At 32.9% G+C, this 20,716-nt stretch overlaps 2 protein-coding genes across 2 annotated transcripts; both read left to right on the forward strand.

Annotated features, from left to right (window-relative positions):
* Positions 1–2,681: 2,681 nt before the first annotated feature.
* LOC132758925 (heat shock 70 kDa protein 12A-like) lies at positions 2,682–11,021 on the forward strand. The gene is made up of 8 exons (XM_060750631.1): positions 2,682–2,798; positions 5,259–5,403; positions 5,695–5,847; positions 6,647–6,874; positions 7,238–7,389; positions 8,052–8,188; positions 8,763–8,971; positions 9,528–11,021. Exons 3-8 carry the CDS (start codon positions 5,722–5,724, stop codon positions 10,236–10,238), a joined length of 1,563 nt encoding a protein of 520 aa, XP_060606614.1. The 5' UTR covers positions 2,682–2,798; positions 5,259–5,403; positions 5,695–5,721; the 3' UTR covers positions 10,239–11,021.
* Positions 11,022–14,570: 3,549 nt separating this feature from the next.
* Positions 14,571–16,778, forward strand: LOC132758927 (uncharacterized protein K02A2.6-like). The gene is made up of 2 exons (XM_060750634.1): positions 14,571–14,705; positions 15,090–16,778. The coding sequence occupies exons 1-2, from the start codon at positions 14,571–14,573 to the stop codon at positions 16,776–16,778; spliced, it is 1,824 nt and encodes a 607-aa protein (XP_060606617.1).
* Positions 16,779–20,716: the final 3,938 nt, after the last annotated feature.

The following is a 20,716-nucleotide window of genomic DNA, read 5'->3' on the forward strand; positions in this document are numbered from 1 at the left end:
GATATGTTGTTGGTTGTGATAACAAGTTAAAACAATGAAACAATACAATACCTATAATATATTTTCTACATTTTTCCTTTCTAGCTATTCTAATATCTCAACAAAAGAACGATGACACAACAAGCAAATACGAATGTACCAGTCATTGACTTCAAACCAATAAGCGCCCTTTATGACACAGATGCCATAGACAAAGATACTTTGGCTGAGAAAGGAATGGAGATGAAAAAAGCTTTACAAAGTTACGGATTCTTTTATGCAAAAAATCATGGAATTCCTACAAAGCTCGTCGACAATTTACTGGCATCGGCTAAATGCTTTTTCGAGAAAGATGAGCAATGTAAAATGCGCCATTTCCGTGGAACGAAAGGCGAGCTTGGTTGGATTGGATTGGAATCCGAAAAGTCAGACCCTAATTTTCCAGGCGATCTAAAAGAGAGCTTTAATTATCACCCTGCAGACGATAGAAATATCTTCATGCAATCAGATTTTAATCAGAATTGTAAAAGCATGTATTCATTGTGCAGCAACCTGTCCTATAATGTGACAGACGCTCTTCTTCCATTTCACTTGGTTTGGCACTGAGAAGTTTAAAGAGAAGCATATCAACAACTCGGTCTTAAAAACAACCAAACATTTCTCAGAAGTTTAATGTATCCTCCAATTCCTCCCAAGCATGACGTGAAACCTGGTCAGGTACGACTCGGAGAACACACAGATTATGGGATGGTCACCTTTCTTTTTCAAGATGATGCCGGGGGCCTGGAAATGAACACGCCAAACTTAGGTTATATACCAGTTTCCCCCATTCCTCAAACAATCGTTGTTTTCGTCGGTAGGCAGATGCAAATGCTCACTGCTGATGCACTTGTTGCTCCAAAACATAAAATTATCTTTCCTGTATCTGAGGCAGAAGCTATAAAGCGTCGGCAATCAGCAACATTTGCTCTCCGGGCAGACGACAATTACGTACTTAAATGTCTTGACGGATCCCAGAAATACAAACCAGTCTATTCTTCGGATTATTTAGATCATCGTCAAATGGAAGTTATTGTATAGCGTGCATTGTTTCAACAGCTATACTTATGCTAGCAGTTGTAAATAATAACATGTAAGAGCCAACATTACTGTGTTGGATTTGTCGTGTAGAGCTGGAAGTATATTAACAATAAAACTTCTTGCATATTTATTTTAAATATATACTTTATTGCCATGGAATATATGTTGCCAGTACAGCATTTTTACTCCTTGTGACAGATAAGTCAAGATTTCTAAAGTGATTATCTAGCTATAAAGAAAGCGAAGCAAAATATTTATTGTCCGCGCCCGCCATTTTAACTTGTTAATTCTCGACTTTTCGCTTGGCGGGGTCGCGGGGTGAAACACGAAATGGCACAATTTCGCCAACATATCTTTGCGCACTTTCCTACTTATATAGATTTTTTTGCATTTTCCTTGAGCACGACAATATTTTAACTAAGAAGAGAACGTTTTTTAATTCTTAATTCTTTGTTTCAATAAACATTGATTTTTTTTTGATTTTTTGTTGTTGCGTGTCTTGTTCTGGTTGGTAAATTTTGAATTATATACTTGACACAATCTTGTTACATTTCTTTGTTGTACATTTAGATAAGTTTAGAGTGACACCACATTCAAGTTTGAATGGACACAAGTAGTTGTACGATTAGATAAGATTCACACGATTTACTTTATTATTGGCATGACACCTGTATAGTTACATCTGTTGATTAGATATGAGCCGCGTCACGACAAAACCAACATAGTGGGTTTGCGACCAGCATGGATCCAGACCAGCCTGCGCATCCGCGCAGTCTGATCAGGATCCATGCTGTTCGCTTACCAACTCTATTACAAGTGGGGAAACTGACAGCGAACAGCACGGATCCTGATCAGAATGCGCGGATGTGCAGGCTGGTCTGGATCCAGGCTAGTCGCAAACGCACTATGTTGGTTTTGTCATGACGCAGCTCATATATCTTTAATTAAATGTATCTTATGCTTATGTTAGCAAGTTTATATATACAATAAAAGATGTAATGTGTGTTGTTGTTGTTGTTGTTGTTTTTGTTTTGTTGTTGTTGTGTTTTTTCCTGTTTTTTCTTTTTTTGGGGGGGGGGGGGGTTCGCTCATGAAGTATGACTACGTCCGTGTACTTGTTACGGATTGGTCATGCATATAAGATTTATGTAAATAATTTTAAAAAAAGCTAAATAAGTGCTGAAACACAGCTGACTGAACGTGAAAGGTGCACACAGCAATCCGTTTTATTAGGTCCGTTTCTCTATTTAATAAAATAATCAAATTTGACTGAAAATGCCTTGTAAATTAAAGGGCAAAAAAAGTGCACTGTATTTGGTCTTAGTTTTAAAAATAGCATCCGATAAACGTAAATGTTTCTTGCTATTAGTCTCCCGTTGTTTTACACTACTTTACAATAACTTCATATTTTAAAAAGTTCGTATTTTCATTTAAAGAAAACAAATTTATTAACTTAAAAAATTAATATATAAGTTTGTGATGTATGTATACATGCATGCATGCGTCTGCGTGCGTGCGTGTGTGTTGATATAATATGCGACATTGACGCCTTGACGGGCACCTGCTTTATTTTTCTTTATGTCAAAACAAAATTCACATTTTTGCTTTTATTAAGACCGTTTGCAACAATGAAAATCGAAAGAGGAAGTATAAACTGACCTGCAACAAACGTACTAAAATAATTATTAATATCAGTATTCGTCTGTTAGTGTCCTTAAAAGGACTAGGATAAATACATGGTAAGAATGGTTTAAGCAAAATGCGTATTTTGTTGTTTTTGTTATTGTTGTTTTAACTTTGATGTAGTACTTCTTTAAATTTGATGTGATTAAATATGGACGATGTATTTTTGACAAAAACAAAACCGAAATTTAACTTTCATTCATTTTGGTCTATAGTAGCACATGTAATTAAGTCCATGCCAGTAGTAATAAACATTTAGGGTATTACCATCCTTAATGCATTACCTCTGCATTGATAGGCTACATGTATTTTCAACTGTATCGAAACTGAGGGTCGTGAGTTCAAACCCCCAATAGGGTCAACTTTTTTCTTCTTTTTCTTTCCTTCTTTCTTTTAACATTTTTGTGTTTCATTCAGATCCAGTTTTGAAAGAAGAAAAAATGTTTCATTTTAATTATATATTTATTATAGGGTAAATAATGCCAGATTCATTTACAAAGTCTAATAATATTAAAACTACTTGGTAAAGGGATTTAAAAACTGACATGATCAGTCAGTATACTTCCAAAAAATAATTTATACAAATTTTGAAAAAAGCCCCTCAATTGGATACATTTTAGGGATTTTTGTGTTAATCTCTCTGAGAAGGAAATGGTCAAAAAGGTGTTTAAAATGGGTGGTGTAAGGTTACATTTTTAAACATATTTTAAACATGTTTGAAAAGAAAGTATCAATTTGCTTCAGTCATTTGTTGGCTGATTGTTATCATTTGTTTCTTAATAATTATCAATAGGAAATTTAAAGGTTTTTTTAATACTAGTATCCAGTGATGTACATAACTCGTAAACCGTACGGTAAATTTTGTCAAAAGTTTGCATACAGGTGTCCTTTAAGGCATATAACTAACCTATGTTGCCAATATTTCAGTTTCTTATAGTATCCATTAGGGTGGTAATACGTTAATATGGCTGCCCAAAGACCTAATTAATTTTTTCTTCTTTTTCAACAATATATTCCCGAGAGAAATATTCTAATAATAGGAATATGTCTTTACATAAAATGATATTGTCACCAAGATTTAAAGATCATTAAATTAAGATTATAAAATACCGATATTCAATTTGTATAGTTTGTAATATGACACCTAACAAGTTATAACATTGATTTTTCAGCACGTCGATCGTTTTACATTATTGCTATGTACTTAAAAAATGCGAAGGAGTAAATAACATTATCTTTATCACATTCCGTTTGTTTATATTTTAATTTACATCGACACTGTTTGTATATGCCATATGACTATATTCCAGTTTATCTGATTAGAGCAATGACCTCCATAATAACTAATTAGAAAATCATTCGGCTATGAAGGACAAATAATTATTACCATCTACTTTATAATATAAAGTATTTGCATTTCTAAAAATGCTTGGAATCGCCGTTCAGCAATGAATATAGAAATAATATTTCATTTCTTGCCGTATATGTGGTTAATATATACGGCGTCCTGGGTCGAGTGGTTACGTTCATTAGGCCTCTCATCGCTGTAGGTTCCAGCCGCACCATTGAATTTGGATTCTTCATGTCAGAAAGATATCCAGCTGGCTTACGAAACGTCTACCGTTTCTGACTGACATAATGTAAACAGGGGCACCACCAGTAAAACCGTTAAATCGCCATATGACCTATACTGCATGTGTTGGTGCGACTTTAAACCCAACCAAACATTGTTAACATATAAAGCCCACAAAAATACTTGATTTACTCTATTATTCGCTGCTAAATCAGTGCATCATTCAATAACTGTAATTGGCTCATTAAAGGCACATAATGCCTCAGAAATCCATGTGTTTTAATTCTTTAAAATTGTCAAACATGTTTTTGGTAATGTTTAAATAATGGATAAAACGCATGATAGTATTTTATTACATGTTCTACTGAAAAAAGAGGCGCTGAACATAAGGTAATTAGTCGTAAAGGTAGCGAAATGTAAACAAAGTAGTATTTTTGTACGTACATTTGAAAAATATCATTATCAATGCACGAACTCAGTATGTACGCTCTTAATAACAGAAAATTGCAATTATTTTTGCTAAATGTTATTTATGATCAGAGAAGATAATTATCCTAAATAAGAGTACATCCTATTTTCTTTCCATAACCTGCACTAAATGGTCGCTAAGAAAATGCATACTTTACTTACCTCTCCTTCCTCGCGCGCCATAGCTAATATAACAGGTCGATTATAGTCCGTTTCAAAGAAAACTTCGCCAAGAAATCGACGGAGTTTAAAGACCCATTATGCCTGTGTTAGCAATTGGTATACCTATAGTGAATTAATATTTGAATGTTGCAAGCTCAGTTCGAAAGAGTCCGTTCATGGACGGAATTGAAAAGTGCAAGTTACTATGAACGTCCACTTACACCGGCTTAAGCATAATTCAACATTTAACATGAAATGGTTTGAACTTGGAAACATCCACAGATGTATAAATTCTTTTTAAAATCTATTTTAGGCAGCATCACTCACACTTCTGGTTGCAGCGATTGATTTTGGAACTACGTATTCCAGTTGGGGATTTTCATTTCGACATGAATTTAAAAGCGACCCAACCAGGGTATTTACGAAGAACTGGAATGGTAGGCAATATTCTTATAAAGGTAAGTTCTTTAAAAGAGTTTGTGATCTCCCTTTGCGTGTTTATGAACATTAAGTTGAGCATTAGACCAGTTTGTTTTTCAATCAAACAGTTGAAGTACATAAATCTGTTAGGAATTTTCGTAATACTAGTGGGCTTACATCACCTTGTGTGATCATCCTATATATAAAATGCCACCTGCAGGCTCCGATGATACGCATATTGATATTAATCTTCAAGATGACTCTTTGAAAAGGTTGTCTTTGTAAAAAATAAAATTATACAATTTTAAAGAATGCTTGTATTTTTTCAGGACCAACAACCATTTTAATAGAGCCAGATGGGCGAACATTTGCATAGTTTTGGCTATGACGTGGAAAATAAGTACATTGACCTTATTCAAGACGAAGAACAGGAGCATTGGTTCTATTTTGAAAGGTTTAAAATGAAGTTGTATGATCAACAGGTAACTATAATTAAGTAAGCATTAAGTCTGTGTTTTGCTAAATATACAGATGCTTTTGATAAGTTTATTTTCAAAGTTCACATTCAGTTTTCATAGTGAAAATTTATACAGGTGGAATATATATTTTGCAATGATGCTTCTGTTAATGATGAATCCAATGTTAGAATGATGGCCAAGCAGTCGAAAGTACAAACTGCTTTTACAACAATGATTTAAATTATAAAGTGTTATCATTATGATATATCTATTTTGGTATGCTTGAGAGGCCCACGTCGCTCTCGAAAAGCTAGAGAATGATCGAGGCTAACAAAAGTTTTGAATGCCATCAATGCGATATGTAAGCAAAGTTAAATCAGGTTCTGATACGAACATGTATATGAAATACGGCAGGACACAGACACACAATATTTAGCATTTAATATAGCTAGCATATACATGTGATTCATCTTGCATGATTTGCATGTCGTCCAATATAGAATAAATTGCTGAGTAATTTCAATTGAACATTAATTTACATAACTTTATTTACTTTAATCATCAAAAATAATAACCTATCAACATTATAATGATTTCTAAAAATAGTTGCATGGTATATTGTGTCTACCTATAATTCCAATTGTATATGCGTCGAGGCATCAAGATAATAATGATTATTGTAATTGTTATCAATTCATTTTTTCTAATGCAAATTATGCATTTTCTTATGCAAATGTATATGCATTGAAATCGAGCATGTGTAACAAGAAAGAAATGCCAATATTCCAACTAGATACATTTATTGATATTTCAACTATTACAGCGCTTAGGAAGAGACATGATGATTTACGATATAACTGGGAAAAAAAGTCTTCCGGCAAAAACCGTCATATCTTTGTCAATACAGTACATGAAAGATGACCTCATGTCCGTGATGCAACAACGCATTTTTGACTGTGGAATCAAAGCAGACGAAATACATTGGGTTCTTACAGTACCGGCGATATGGAATGATGCTGCTAAGCAGTTTATGAGAGAAGCTGCCCATGAGGTACTAAAAATGATTAAAACTTTTCTATGATTTCAACCGATGTCGCAGTAAAGTTGCGAACTTCCCAGCTATTTTGAGACCGTCTCAAAAATAAAACAATTTATAAATCATCCATCTCGCTATTGATGCGGAAAAGTGAAATATCAGTATTTAAACGTTTGCAGGTTAATACAATTAACAAAACGTTGTTAATGCAAAAACCTGACAATTATTTAGATTCAAATAATTCATAATATACCTTTTGTAACAATGAAGGCCTTGGCTGGAGTCGACAAACACGACATTCAATTGAAGTAAGTCACGTTATTATTCAGGGTGTATTCTAGTAATATTTTTATAGAGGTCTTTGCATATTCTTACAAGGTTGGAATACCAGCACACAAGCTAAGTATTGCTCTTGAACCTGAAGCAGCAAGTTTATATTGCCGCCATATATCCATTGAAATGATCAGCAGTGACAAAACTACACTCACCACATTTCTACCCGGAAAACGCTACATTGTTTTGGACGCTGGAGGAAAGTACTTTTTTTTACATTATTTCATTTTTAAGTACGAATGAATAATCTGATTTGCATTTTTGAAAGCTGCATGCCTCCAGATGAGACATAATATTTCAAGAAAACTAACATAGAAACTAATTGTACTAATATTTTAAGAAAGTAGATATATTCACAATTCAAGAAATAATTTACGTGTTTATACCTAAACAATTAACGACTGATTTTGAGTTAATCACCGAATGTCTTCTACGTGACTATGGCAGTAAGTGTAATTTTTACAAATTCGAAACTATTTTTGGTAATAATCGTATATATTGTATTTTACTTAATACATTTGTTTGAAATAATGTACGCTGAAAAATAATTATTTGTATGTATAATTTATAATGTAACTATGCATCTTACTTTTCTGAACTTTGTATTGTTACTTGGCGATGAACATGTATATGTTTTTGCAAATAAATTATTTGACTTGATTTGACTATTTTAAGTGTTGTTCGCCGGAAAAAGCATGTGTGTATTTCCTTTTTACGTTGTGATCATGATTTCTGTCAATCGTCTAGAGGTACGGCTTCAACACTAGTGTGTCTAAATCATTCAAAAGACCATAAGTAATGCAAGTGTTGGATTGTCCCTGCAAAAATTAATACAGCCCATTTATTGATATATATATACAGGAGGCACAGTTGATATCACTGTACATGAAGTACTCCATGGAGGAAAACTTAAGGAACTTTACAAGGCCAGTGGTGGACATTGGGGTGGTACAAGAGTTGATGAAGCCTTTTTGGACTTCTTAGTAGACCTAGTTGGTATGTTGCGTATTTGATGTGTAAATGTGATTAATAATGAAAATAATTAAAATATTGAAAGAAACTTAATATTTCTATTATTTCGGTGGATTTTTGTAAATAAATCTATCTAAAAAGAAACATTATCACTCTGTTACATGATTTCTTCTATAATTCTTAGGAAGAATAGCATCAGTAAAATTTCACTAGTTATTTCTTATTCCCTTACTTGAGATTTATACATTGTTTTGTGGTGACATTCCTAGAAAAATCGTAGTTATTGGAAAGATTCTAAGAATTTAACAAAAACAGAAATTACTTTCCGGTCTTGTGTCTATTAACTATTGACTAACGAACCTGATAATGATACTAAATAGATGGAATAATATTGTGCGGATAGCCCAGTTTCTTACAGCAGGACTGTTAACTTTAAAATGCTAATGACTATACACGTACTGAATATTAACATATTCATACCAATACATCCATTGACTTCATTATGTCTTGAATTTTTGATTATCTGGTGGTAGTGGAGGGGAATACATGAAATGTCTTTGAGGAAAAATTACATTTTCATAGAAAACACTTTTAATAGGTTCTGATGTGATGTCAAAATTCAAGGAAAGATATACAGAGGAATACTTGGAGCTTTTGAGAGAATTTGAAGACAAGAAAAGAAAAACATTGTCGAGTAGTGACGAGAAAGTACGTCTTAAAATTCCGTACAAGTTTATACAACTCATCGAAGAACTGAGGTGTAAATCACTGCAAAAATTGATTGATGATTCAATTTATTCTAAACAGGTAATTACAAAAATAATGAAATGCATGCGGAGCTAAATTACACTTGCTAGCAGCTGCTCCATATATTTGTTTTTAAAATAATGGTGTTTAAAATAATGTCAGACAGTTTAATATTCAAATATGTTGATGGTCAATTTTGCAACCTGTAACTTATCATTCTGGTTAAGGACAATGGCATTTCATCGTCGGGTACCCAAAGCCAAACCATTAATATCACATGTTAATGATATTTTTTTGATAAATTAATAATTAAATATATTGCATTATTCATGTAAAAGAAATTAATTAGTATTCTGAATTGGATTTTTGAACAAGAACACAAGTATACATCTATTTAAGTGGAAAATCTGGTAAAATCGGAGTAAGTTTGTAAAAAGATTATTTGTTTTGTCTTAATTAAAAATGAAATATTTATAAGTTAGAAATTTTATTTAAGCTTGAGTCAAGAACTGAACAGTTGAATACCACTGTGTATATACCTTTTCAATGATACATCAATGTATAAAACGAATAATTCTTCAACCAACACAATAATGAATATTTGTTTCTTTCGTAGCTTAAATTGGTAGCAGATAAACTTCGAATAGAACCAAGTCTTGCTAAAAGCTTTTTTGACACATCGATTACTAAAACGGTCGAGCATGTTAAAACGTTGTTAAAGGAACCTGTAACTGACGGAGTAGATGCAATCCTCATGGTCGGTGGATTTTCCGAGTCTAACATGTTACACGAAGCAGTAAAAAGTAATTTTCCTGAACTCGGCGTGATTGTCCCGAGCGAAGCCGGACTTGCGGTATTGAAAGGGGCAGTAATTTTTGGTCACAGTCCCTCCATGATCTCTGAGAGAGTCAGCAAATACACTTACGGTGTTGATATGGTGGAAAGATTTGATTCTTATCTTCATCCTCCGGAAAAGAAAATAACTATCGATGGTAAAACGTACTGCTCAGATATATTTTCTGTTCATGTTCATGCAGGTCAAGCATTAATTGTTGGCGAGTATCAATCTAAAGAAATATATAATCCGGTGTCACATTTATCACAAGGGATGGAATTTAGAATTTTTGCCACACTGAAATCTGATCCGAAATATGTTGACGAACCAGGGTCCGAACAAATTGGAAAACTTACCATTCCCATGTCCGGAAGCGGAATTGGGAGAAAAGTTCAAGTAAAGATGATATTCGGTGGCACCGAAATAGTTGTCGAATGCAAAGAAATAGCTACTGGACAAATAAAAAATACGATTGTTGATTTTCTTTTATAATGTTTTTAACAGAATTGAAATGTGTTGATATACTTTATCATCGCCGACGGCATGAATATATGCATGTACAATACGTTTGCAGTAAATAGTTGAATCATGTTTATTTTAAATGTTTGTAAAGTAATAACAAAATAAATGAATTGGAATATGGCTTGAGAACGATGAAGTTATTTTTCAATGTTTTAGAATTCTTCTTACACCAACGGGTGTTTTAGCAAGCTGTGGAACGTGTCCTAAGTGACTTGTCTATATGAATAAAACATTTAACCAGTTTCTAAGATGGATTGAATAAGTGTAACTGTAGCCAAAAGGTACAACACATACTTTGTCAATTACATGACTATAAGCTTCGGTGTAATTTTATCATTATTAATAAGCATACGTTTCTGTCGTATAATTAATAAGTATCAACGATTACCCTAGTACAATTTATTTGTGGAAAAATATAAACCAGATACAAATGTAATCGATTAATAGACTTATATTATAAACTTGCTTGTGATTATTTGTACTTTTTATTTAATATCTCTTTTGTTATTATCGTTGTTATGATTGTGATATAATAATTTGAAAGCCGTGTGAAAAAGCATTTTTGTTAAACTATAATTTCTATGTAAACTTTAAAAAAAAGATATTATTATCATTATCATTATTATCTTGAGACTATACGACACTGCTTACTCAAAATATATCATATTGCCCTTAGTATTTGTCATATACAAGTTAACACAATTTGTCATTGTGAAGTTGACTTTTCATCTTCTATATCTGCTGATATATGAAAATAAAGATTAATCCAGACATTGCTCGACTTTGACGAAGCATACAATGCCGTAATGAGTATCCTTAAATTTATTACAGGCTGAAATAATGTTGAAGTTTAACTTGTGACCTATTGAATACCGTACAGTGGCCCTACCGACTAGGCTATTTGGCCGCTTAGACACTATTTCCCTTAATTATTGAACAGTTTAATACCGTGACACATATATGTCTAGATAATTTCTAACTCTAAAATGTCGAATTATACAACAGCTAGTCATTTTTATATTGAGTTTTAACTTAAATGTATCTGTAAGCTTCTAATTATCTATTGAGGCCCGCATGGAAGATCGGGAAACTGAATGTGTTAGCCTCATTAAATAAAGTCGTTACTTACTTACTTACTTACTTACTATCTAAAAGTAAACTGAATTTTACTTGTGCAGAAACTGTTAACAATAACTTGTGCAGAAAAAAATCCAAATTTGTATCAATTCAATTAAAGTTTCTGAGAAAAAGGTAAAGAGGTCACGACACTAAAACGATGCCATTCGTGTTGTTTGTTTTGTATGTATTTATTGTGTTTACATATTCAATCTTTTTTTACCATAAAATAATCCTATATAGTAAGTAAGAAAACTGTTGAAACATATACACATGGACATGTCTTGAGGGGGCAGCAAATTGTTATACATTATTCCCTGACAAATATTTTAAAAACTTGTAAGCAGCAGTATTTGCCCTAATGGCATGACATGCACTACTCTATCATTGCAATATGTACTGTATCCTTAGATTATTAGTAGATGATAAATGCTTAGTTCTTCCTGAACATCAAATAAATCTAAGAAGTGCAATATAATGTCAAAAAAGTTACAAATATTATCTTATATAAACAGGTTAATTTGAACATGTTAAAGACGATTATTATATCAATGATAAGTTGGTGTAAAGAAGAACGTCTGTAATAAAAAATGAATAATTTCCAGGATCTGTTTTTTTCTTTGGGGACTTCACGAAATCTTGCATCCAAGAACAGACTCGATCAAAATTTAAAATTTGCCGCCCGTGTATCTCATTTTTAATATTATTAAATCATATTGAATTTAATATTTATTACTAGTATTCTTTATGTTTTTGACAAAAATGATAAAATTATCAACCTTTGATATCCAACTTGCAATTTCTTCTTGGATGAGATGGGTGCATGGGTATTATTAAAATAATTAATTTGATAATGATTTTTACGCTGTGTCTAGTCTGTCGGGGCTTCTTTCAAAGAACAGGCTCAATCAAAACGAGCCTGCGATAAAATTTGTCGTCCGTGTATCTCATTTTTAATATAATTAACATATTATATTTAACATAAATTACTCATTAACGTTAATAGTATTCTTTATATGTTTTGTAACAAAAATGATAAAATTATCAACTTTTTATATCCAACTTGCAATTTCTTCTTGGATGATATGGTAGGTATTATTAAAAAATGGTTTACGGTTTTGACAAAAAGAGGACGTTTTAAACCTAATGTTCTCTGTCCTCTTTTATATATAATATATCCACAGTCATATATTTATCATCACGTATGTCAGATTTTATGTAACTACTTTTATAAACTATTTTATGATATAATCTATAAATAGCTTTGAAATGCCTTTCCCTGATTGGCTAACAAGCAACTTTTTTGTAAAAAATAACAGGTCAATATCAGAGTATATTCACTGTTTTTTCCTAAAAATAGATTTTCAGAGTATATTCACCGGATTTTCTTCTAAGAATAGATTTTCTGGAAATCCCTAAAAGACGCGAGACTTTGACGTGACGTCACGCCAAGTTTGTCGTTATTATTCTGAGGAAACGTTGAGTTGGGTGTACATACGAGTCAAATTAGTCTATTTAAGTTACCGTTTTTCATTTTTAAGAAAAATAGCGATTAGCATGCCAATGGAAAGGGTCAAATTATGGAAACAGTAGACAACCTAAAAAACAATGATTTCCGTCGTATGCAATTATAGATGTGATAAGCCATATAAAAGCTATTTAAAGATTATATAATAAAACAGATATGTACTTTTTAGCTGTTGAATATGATGTGATATGTACTGAAAAATTAATATTGACCGAGGCGTTATTAATTTTTTCAGTACATATCACATCATATTCAACAGCTAAAAAGTCCATATTTGTATAATATGAACTGTCAATAAAAATGACAGAACAGAACAGAACAGAACAAATATTTTATTTGACTTAAGACTTACAAGCCCATCGTTGTTAACAATGAAAAAAGAACATATATATATATATTGGTATGACATGGAAGATTTTACATATAATTCATGAATTATTATTTCCTTAAACACATATATCGTGAAAATGTAACAAAGGAAGAAATATATTTATATATACTCAAAAGTACCATGAAATAAAAAATTAACAAAAAAAAAGGAATTATTTCAGATTGAGAACGACATTTATATTATTACAATAGTGAATCCCTTAATTTGAAAGCTTTAAAACAATAAAGAGTCAAAATTTTTAAGATCTTCTTATTACTACATTGCATTAATGATATATACTTAATTATATTTGTGTGGGTATAATAATATCTGGGTATATATAACCTTCTTAATTCGACATAAGCTGTACATTTTAAAACAAAGTGAAATTTGTCCTCTAGGTCGTTTAAATTACATAGTGTACATTTACGTTCATCGCGCGCAATATTGTAGTGTCGGCCGACTTCAATGTTAAGTTTATGTGAAGAGAGACGTAATTTAGCCAGTGTGTTTCTAAATTTTGTATTTTCTAATAGTCTGATATAATTTGACTGCTCAAATGTATCTTTTATCTCCCGGAAAATATTTAAGGAACTTGACATCTGCAACCCCGTTCTCCAATTACTTATGTATATTCTCTAAGCCTACAACGTAAGACCGGAACAAATACATTTATTTTAACGGATTCTGGATATAACCAGACTTCACTTTGACCAGAAGACTGAAGGATATCGCGTATAGATGAGACCCAATTTTTTATTGATTCGTTTAGCTCTAGACTTTTAAGTATGCAATTTTCAGACTTGACGGTATTAATCATCAGAAAATATTTAACCATTTTAACATGTCTTTCTATATAGAGTGGAAATCTACCTAACTCACTATAAAGAGCTAGAGTATGTGTAGATTGCCTGTTATGATATCAAGATTAGATAACTCTTTACATGTTTAGTTGTATAGTTAATGGGATTACTTCCCTTTACTTGATATTCATTAATGCTATGTTATATATATATGATCATGCCTCTCTGATACCTGAGCTCTGGTCTTAACAACATGTATTAAATGGTTATAATAAAATAGTAAAATATAGTTTGAATCTTGTTATCATCCATACAACATAACATGGTGTCAGAAGTAAACTAAAGGAATAATATTGTAATAAAAGGAATTTAATAAAAAAATATTTGGAATCGGATTTAACAAGCATTCTGGAAAGAAATTAAATTGTGCGCATCACAAACATTTAACTTTCTTTAGAGGAATCAATTAATTCTACAGCTATACAATGGATTTAAATGGTGTACCCATACCAACAATGAACTGGGACAGTCAGAACCCTATGGAGGAGTTCAAAAAGTTCAGGCAGCATGCAGAACTTATATTTAGTGGCGCGTTAAGAGAAAAAGAAGAAGAAGTACAAGTAACTTACTTATTACTTTGGATTGGTGATAGAGGCCGCCAGATATATAATACTCTGACATTAACTGAGCTCCAAAGAAAATCAATAAAGGCAATTTCAGATGCAATTCAAAAATTTCTACAACCAAAATCAAATCCTGTATTTAGCAGATACAAATTCCACAATGAAAAACAGGGAAACAGTACGATAGAACAATTTATCACGCGTCTAAAAACACTTGCAAATGATTGCCCTTTTCATGCAGGGTACAGAGATGATGTCATCCGAGATTAAATAGTCATTGGGATTACGTCGGAAAAAGTTCGTGAAAAACTAATCACGGAAGGCGAAGCATTGACTCTTGAAAAAGCAGTCAGGATATCACAGTCACATGAATACGCACAGGCTCAACTACGTGATATGACTAATTCCAAAAACATCGATGACATTAATCACAAACGACATTCCACGTCAAAACACCCAAACGAGGCTGGAAAGAAACACATGTACAATCACCATTCAAGAGTTAGACAAAACCAACAGATAACAAAATGTGGAAATTGTGGACAGTCACATCACAGCAAAGATCGATGTCCGGCTAGAGGAAAACAGTGCAAGAACTGCCACAAATGGAATCACTATGCAGTTGTGTGTAGGTCAAACAAAAAAGTGCATGAAATCGAAACCGGAAACAATAACAGTGACAGTAACAGTGACAGTGAATTTTGTATTGGTGCAGTTGATTCACATTCAAAAGGACAGGTATTTGTTGATTTACAGGTGGGCTCTAAAGGTCATTTTAAACAGTTTAAACTTGACACAGGGGCATGCTGTAACATCCTTTCTGAGGCAGATTTCAAATCCCTCAAGGTCAATACCCCCTTAAAAAAGCCAACTGTCAAACTCACTGCTTACTCAGGCACTGAAATTAAGGTTCTAGGAGTAGTAGATCTCTCATGCAGCTACAAGAAGAAATGCACAAAACTTGTAGAATTTTATGTTGTGAGAACAAACAAACCCTCAATCCTAGGTTTACAATCATGCCTTGACTTCAATTTGATTCAGATTGTAATGTCCGTAGACCAAAATGAGCAAATGAATAAAAATTCTGTCTTGCGTGACTTTCGTGAAGTTTTTCATGGCTTTGGAAAATTACCTGGTGCTTGTTCGATCAAAGTAGATCCCAGGTATTCCCCAGTAATTCATCCTCCCCGACGCGTTCCTGTAGCTCTTCAGAGCAAGGTTAAAAAGGAACTTGATGCTATGGAAAAAGCTGGGATCATAGCCAAGGTCACCGCACCAACAAATTGGGTGAATAGTATGGTCGTAGTCAATAAGCCACATTCTGATAAAGTTAGAACTGTAATTGACCCTAAAGACCTTAATAAGGCAATCCATAGGCCACATTATCCTACAAAAACCTTAGATGATATTTTGCCGCAGTTAAAATCTGCAAAATATTTCACAAAACTTGACTGCAAATCAGGTTACTGGTCCGTTGTTTTAGATGATAAATCATCATATCTAACAACATTCAACACCCCTCAAGGTCGTTATAGGTATCTAAGATGTCCCATGGGACTGAAATGCAGCCAAGATCTTTTCCAGCAAAAGATGGATGAGTGCTTAGAAGGCTTACTTGGTTGTAGTGTCATTGTAGATGACATTCTTGTTTATGGTTCAACTCGGGAAGAGCATGACATGAATTTAAGAAACTTACTTGATAGGTGCCGCCTAAAGGGCATTAGGTTAAACGAAGACAAACTTGTTGTTTGCGTCTCGGAGGTTAAGTATTTTGGTCACATCCTCTCAGCTGATGGATTGAAACCAGACCCCGAAAAATGTAGGGCTATCCAAGAGATGGAAGCGCCTAAAGACAAGTCTGAGCTTAAGACAATACTTGGCATGATAACTTATCTATCTAGATATGCCCCAAACTTGTCCGAGATCATTCATCCACTCTCAGAAATATTAAAGAAAGATGTCATTTTTCACTGGGATGCTCCTCAAGTTCGAGCATTTCAGAAAGTCAAAGACATACTTACTGAGTGCCCAGCCCAGTGTTATCTTATTTTGATCCAAATAAGGCACTAGTACTTCAGTCTGATAGTTCTCAGCATGGCTGTGCTTCTACTTTAATGCAAGATGGAAAACCTATAGCCTTTGCAAGCAAATCCTTGACCAACTCAGAAAGGTCATGGGCCATGATTGAGAAAGAACTTCTTGCCATAGTATTTGGCATGACAAAGTTCAGACAATATATTTACGGTAGGCACATAACTGTAGAAACAGATCATTTACCCTTGATCAGTGTTGTTAAAAAATCCCTATACAGTGCCCCGGCAAGATTACAAAGGCTCTTATTAGCGTTACATGGTTATGATTTTGAGTTGCAGCACAAAGCAGGCACTCAAATACCCGTTGCTGACACATTGTCTCGGAAATATTTGCCAGATACTTATCCAGAAATTTCCGAAAATACCAATATGCATGTTCACTTCATAACAAAAAACTTGCCATACACAGATCAAAAACTTAGTGAAGTAAGGTCAAAAACTGAGTCAGATCCAACACTCATGACCTTGAAACAAATCATTCTTCAAGGCTGGCCTGAAAAACGCAAAGATTGCAATTCTCAAGTTCTAGAATACTGGAATTATAGAGATGAACTCACTGTTGTAGATAATATCATCTACAAAGGTCAAAGATTGATTATTCCTAAGTGTCTAAGATCTGAAATGTTAAATTTGCTACATAAAGGTCACCCAGGTCAGGAACGTAGCTTCCGCAGGGCACAAAATTCTATGTTTTGGCCTAACATTAGCAAAGACATAGTGCAGACAGTGCGAAAGTTTTCTGTATGTGCAGAGCATCAAAGGTCAAATTCAAAGGAACCCTTGGTTTCACATGAAATCCCTAAGTACCCATGGCAGGTACTAGGTACTGATGTATTTACATTAGATAACCAAGACTACTTGTTAGTATGCGACTACATGAGCAACTATTTTGAAGTCGACATGATTAAAAATACAAAGAGTAGCACTATTATTAAGTTAATGAGAACTTGGTTTTCAAGACATGGTATTCCCCAGAAAATAGTTTCAGATGGTGCTAGTTATTACACATCACAAGAATTTAAAGAATTCACGACTAAATTGGACAAAAAGCATGTAAGATCATCACCTCAATATCCCCAAAGTAATGGCCTTAGTGAATCATGCTTGAAGAAAATAAAAACATTGCTTAAAAAATGCAAGCAAGATGGAACAGACCCTTTGATAGCAATTTTAGAATTACGTGCTACGTCGCTAAGCATAGGTTATCCTCTCACTGAAATCTTAATGGGAAGAAAAATAAGGACATTTTTATCTATGTCTGAAAGAACATAACACCCAAAACAAGATATTTTAAGAGAATAAAGGCATTTCTTGAAAAACAAAAGTGCATTTAAAAGAAATATTATGATAAACATTCAATATGATAAACAAGATCAACAAGGAAAGGCGGCGTTCAATGAACGCAACCCCTATATGACCCAGCAACAAGGCCTCTTAAACCATTTAACATAGGATAAAATGTTAGAATTCAGCAGGGAAAATCTTGGAATCCCGCTGTCATTGAAGAAAAGTTAGACAATCGCTCCTATTCAGTAGAAACACCTGATGGTGGTCAATATATCAGAAACAGGCAACATCTAATGAAGGATTATACCTGCCAAGATAATGACCAACCATTGAACACTGATAACGATCAATTTACACAGGCCATTTTTAGTAATCAAGACATAGCAGATTCCAAGGGTAAACTTTCACACCAGTTAACCTCACAGCATGCCAGTGTCAAGAGTGATAATCTGACCTTTAATCACTCAAAGTCGCCTGCATCAACAAATACTCTCAAACTGCCAAACATTTATCCGGAAGCTTATGTAACTCGTTCTGGGAGGCAGGTTAAACCAAAGATAATTCAGTCGGTGTAAAATAAGTGTATATATACACATTGAACAAATAGGCATAAATTGCAGTAGTGTTTATGGTGCTTTTAACAGAAAAAGTACAAAGTTTATATTGACAGTATGAAAGCATTTTCTAGGACAAATTTATCATAATAATTAAATGTGTTTATCTCAAATTCATTAATTGATGTCAGTCTTGACATGGACATTATTTTATTGCTTAATGCTTTCTCAGAATAAATTGACATTTACAGCGGACAAATGTTTATGAGCTTCTCAATTTCAAACAAAGGGAGATGTTATGATATCAAGATTAGATAACTCTTTACATGTTTAGTTGTATAGTTAATGGGATTACTTCCCTTTACTTGATATTCATTAATGCTATGTTATATATATATGATCATGCCTCTCTGATACCTAGTCATTCTCACTTGAGCTCTGGTCTTAACAAAATGTATTAATTGGTTATAATAAAATAGTAGAATAGTTTGAATCTTGTTATCATCCATACAACGTAACAGTATCCATTTACAAAATTATTATGTGCTCTTTCTATTACCTCTGAATTTATACAACCCCATACCTCTGCACCATAATTTAAAACAGAAAGTACATACGAATCAAAGAGATTAAACAATATATTTATTGGAACTTTCATACTACGAACAATAGCCCACAAAGAATGTAGAGATCGCAACCCTTTCCCGGCTAATGTGTTTGCTGCTTGCATAAAAGACCCTCCACTGGAGAATACAATCCCTAGGTAATTAAAAGACTTGACTATTTCAATTTCGTTATTATTATAATACCATTTGTCATTTCTTCTTAACTTCCCCCTAATGACGAAGGGAACTATATAAGAGCGGTTTAATTTTTATTTTAGTTTATTTCCATACGGTAAGTGTCCAAATTATAAAAAGTGTAATGGATGAAAGTGTCATAGATTTAGCATAGATTTCAAGCCGGCGTGACTTCTCTGAATAGTTATTTTCAAATTTTATCTTCTTTCATAGTATTAAGAAAGAGTTGAGACAGATAACAAGGTAAATCTCCGCGCCTATATTTATATAGTTGAAGGGGTCAGTGCAAGAAGGTACCTAACTCCAATGTAGAGTAAAAATTAAGTTAGGACCTTTGTGATTTAAAGAACGTTTTTGGAATTAGAATAACCTCCCTTTATTAATCACTTCTTTGTTTTAAGGTGAAAATGGTTCTTGGAGGAACTTAATAAAAGTCCTAACTCCAGAGGTGGAGTTGGTACCTTTGTTACATTAATTTATCCATGTTTTCTTGTTTTGAGGCGAAAAAAAATATATGAAAATGTAATTATATTTTAAGTGTATGTCAATATGAACAAGAAAATTTACAGTAACAATATTTTTATCTACGTCTTGTCAAAATAATTTGCAGAAAATGTTCATTTGTGTGAAAAATATTACAAAAATTATTATGTGAATGTTGTGTTCATGGAGATAGAACCTTTGTTGCAAATGCACCATATTTATCCCTTTTAAACATTTTGCATGAAGACATTGAAGTCTTAAAGGTATTGTTTAGAGATTTTCTAATTTCTATACATGCATATCAGCATAAAATTTATTGTTTAATATGAAATAACAAAAAAATTGAGCATTTAGGATGTTTTAGGTAGTTATTGTTAATTGTATAAATATTTTACATTTTAGCGACATGGGCATGTTCTGGTACCTTTTGTTTGATGAATGTATCCATATTCTGAGTTATTGAAACTTTACAGCTAAAACTTATGTATTTTATAATATTTGTAACTTTGGTTTTTTTGATGCAGTCTAATGAAACTATGTATGTTCCAGTTCCTATACGCAATGTTTTTGAAGTTATCCGTGTTTGCAGGTAGCACATGAACTATATATTTTGAATTATTGAAAACAAAACTTTCTATTTCTATTTGAATGTTAAAGTTTTGTTTCTTTCTATGAAGAATATATGTTTAAAACTCATATTTCTTTTGTTTCCTGTAGTCAGTCAATAAATCAATAAATTAATTTTTCAATCAATCAATCAAATATTCATCAATTTATCAACTGAAAAATGT

This window comes from Ruditapes philippinarum, unplaced genomic scaffold, assembly GCF_026571515.1.
Source record: "Ruditapes philippinarum isolate M1 unplaced genomic scaffold, ASM2657151v2 ctg2504_1_1_1_1, whole genome shotgun sequence".
Classification (NCBI taxonomy): domain Eukaryota; kingdom Metazoa; phylum Mollusca; class Bivalvia; order Venerida; family Veneridae; genus Ruditapes; species Ruditapes philippinarum.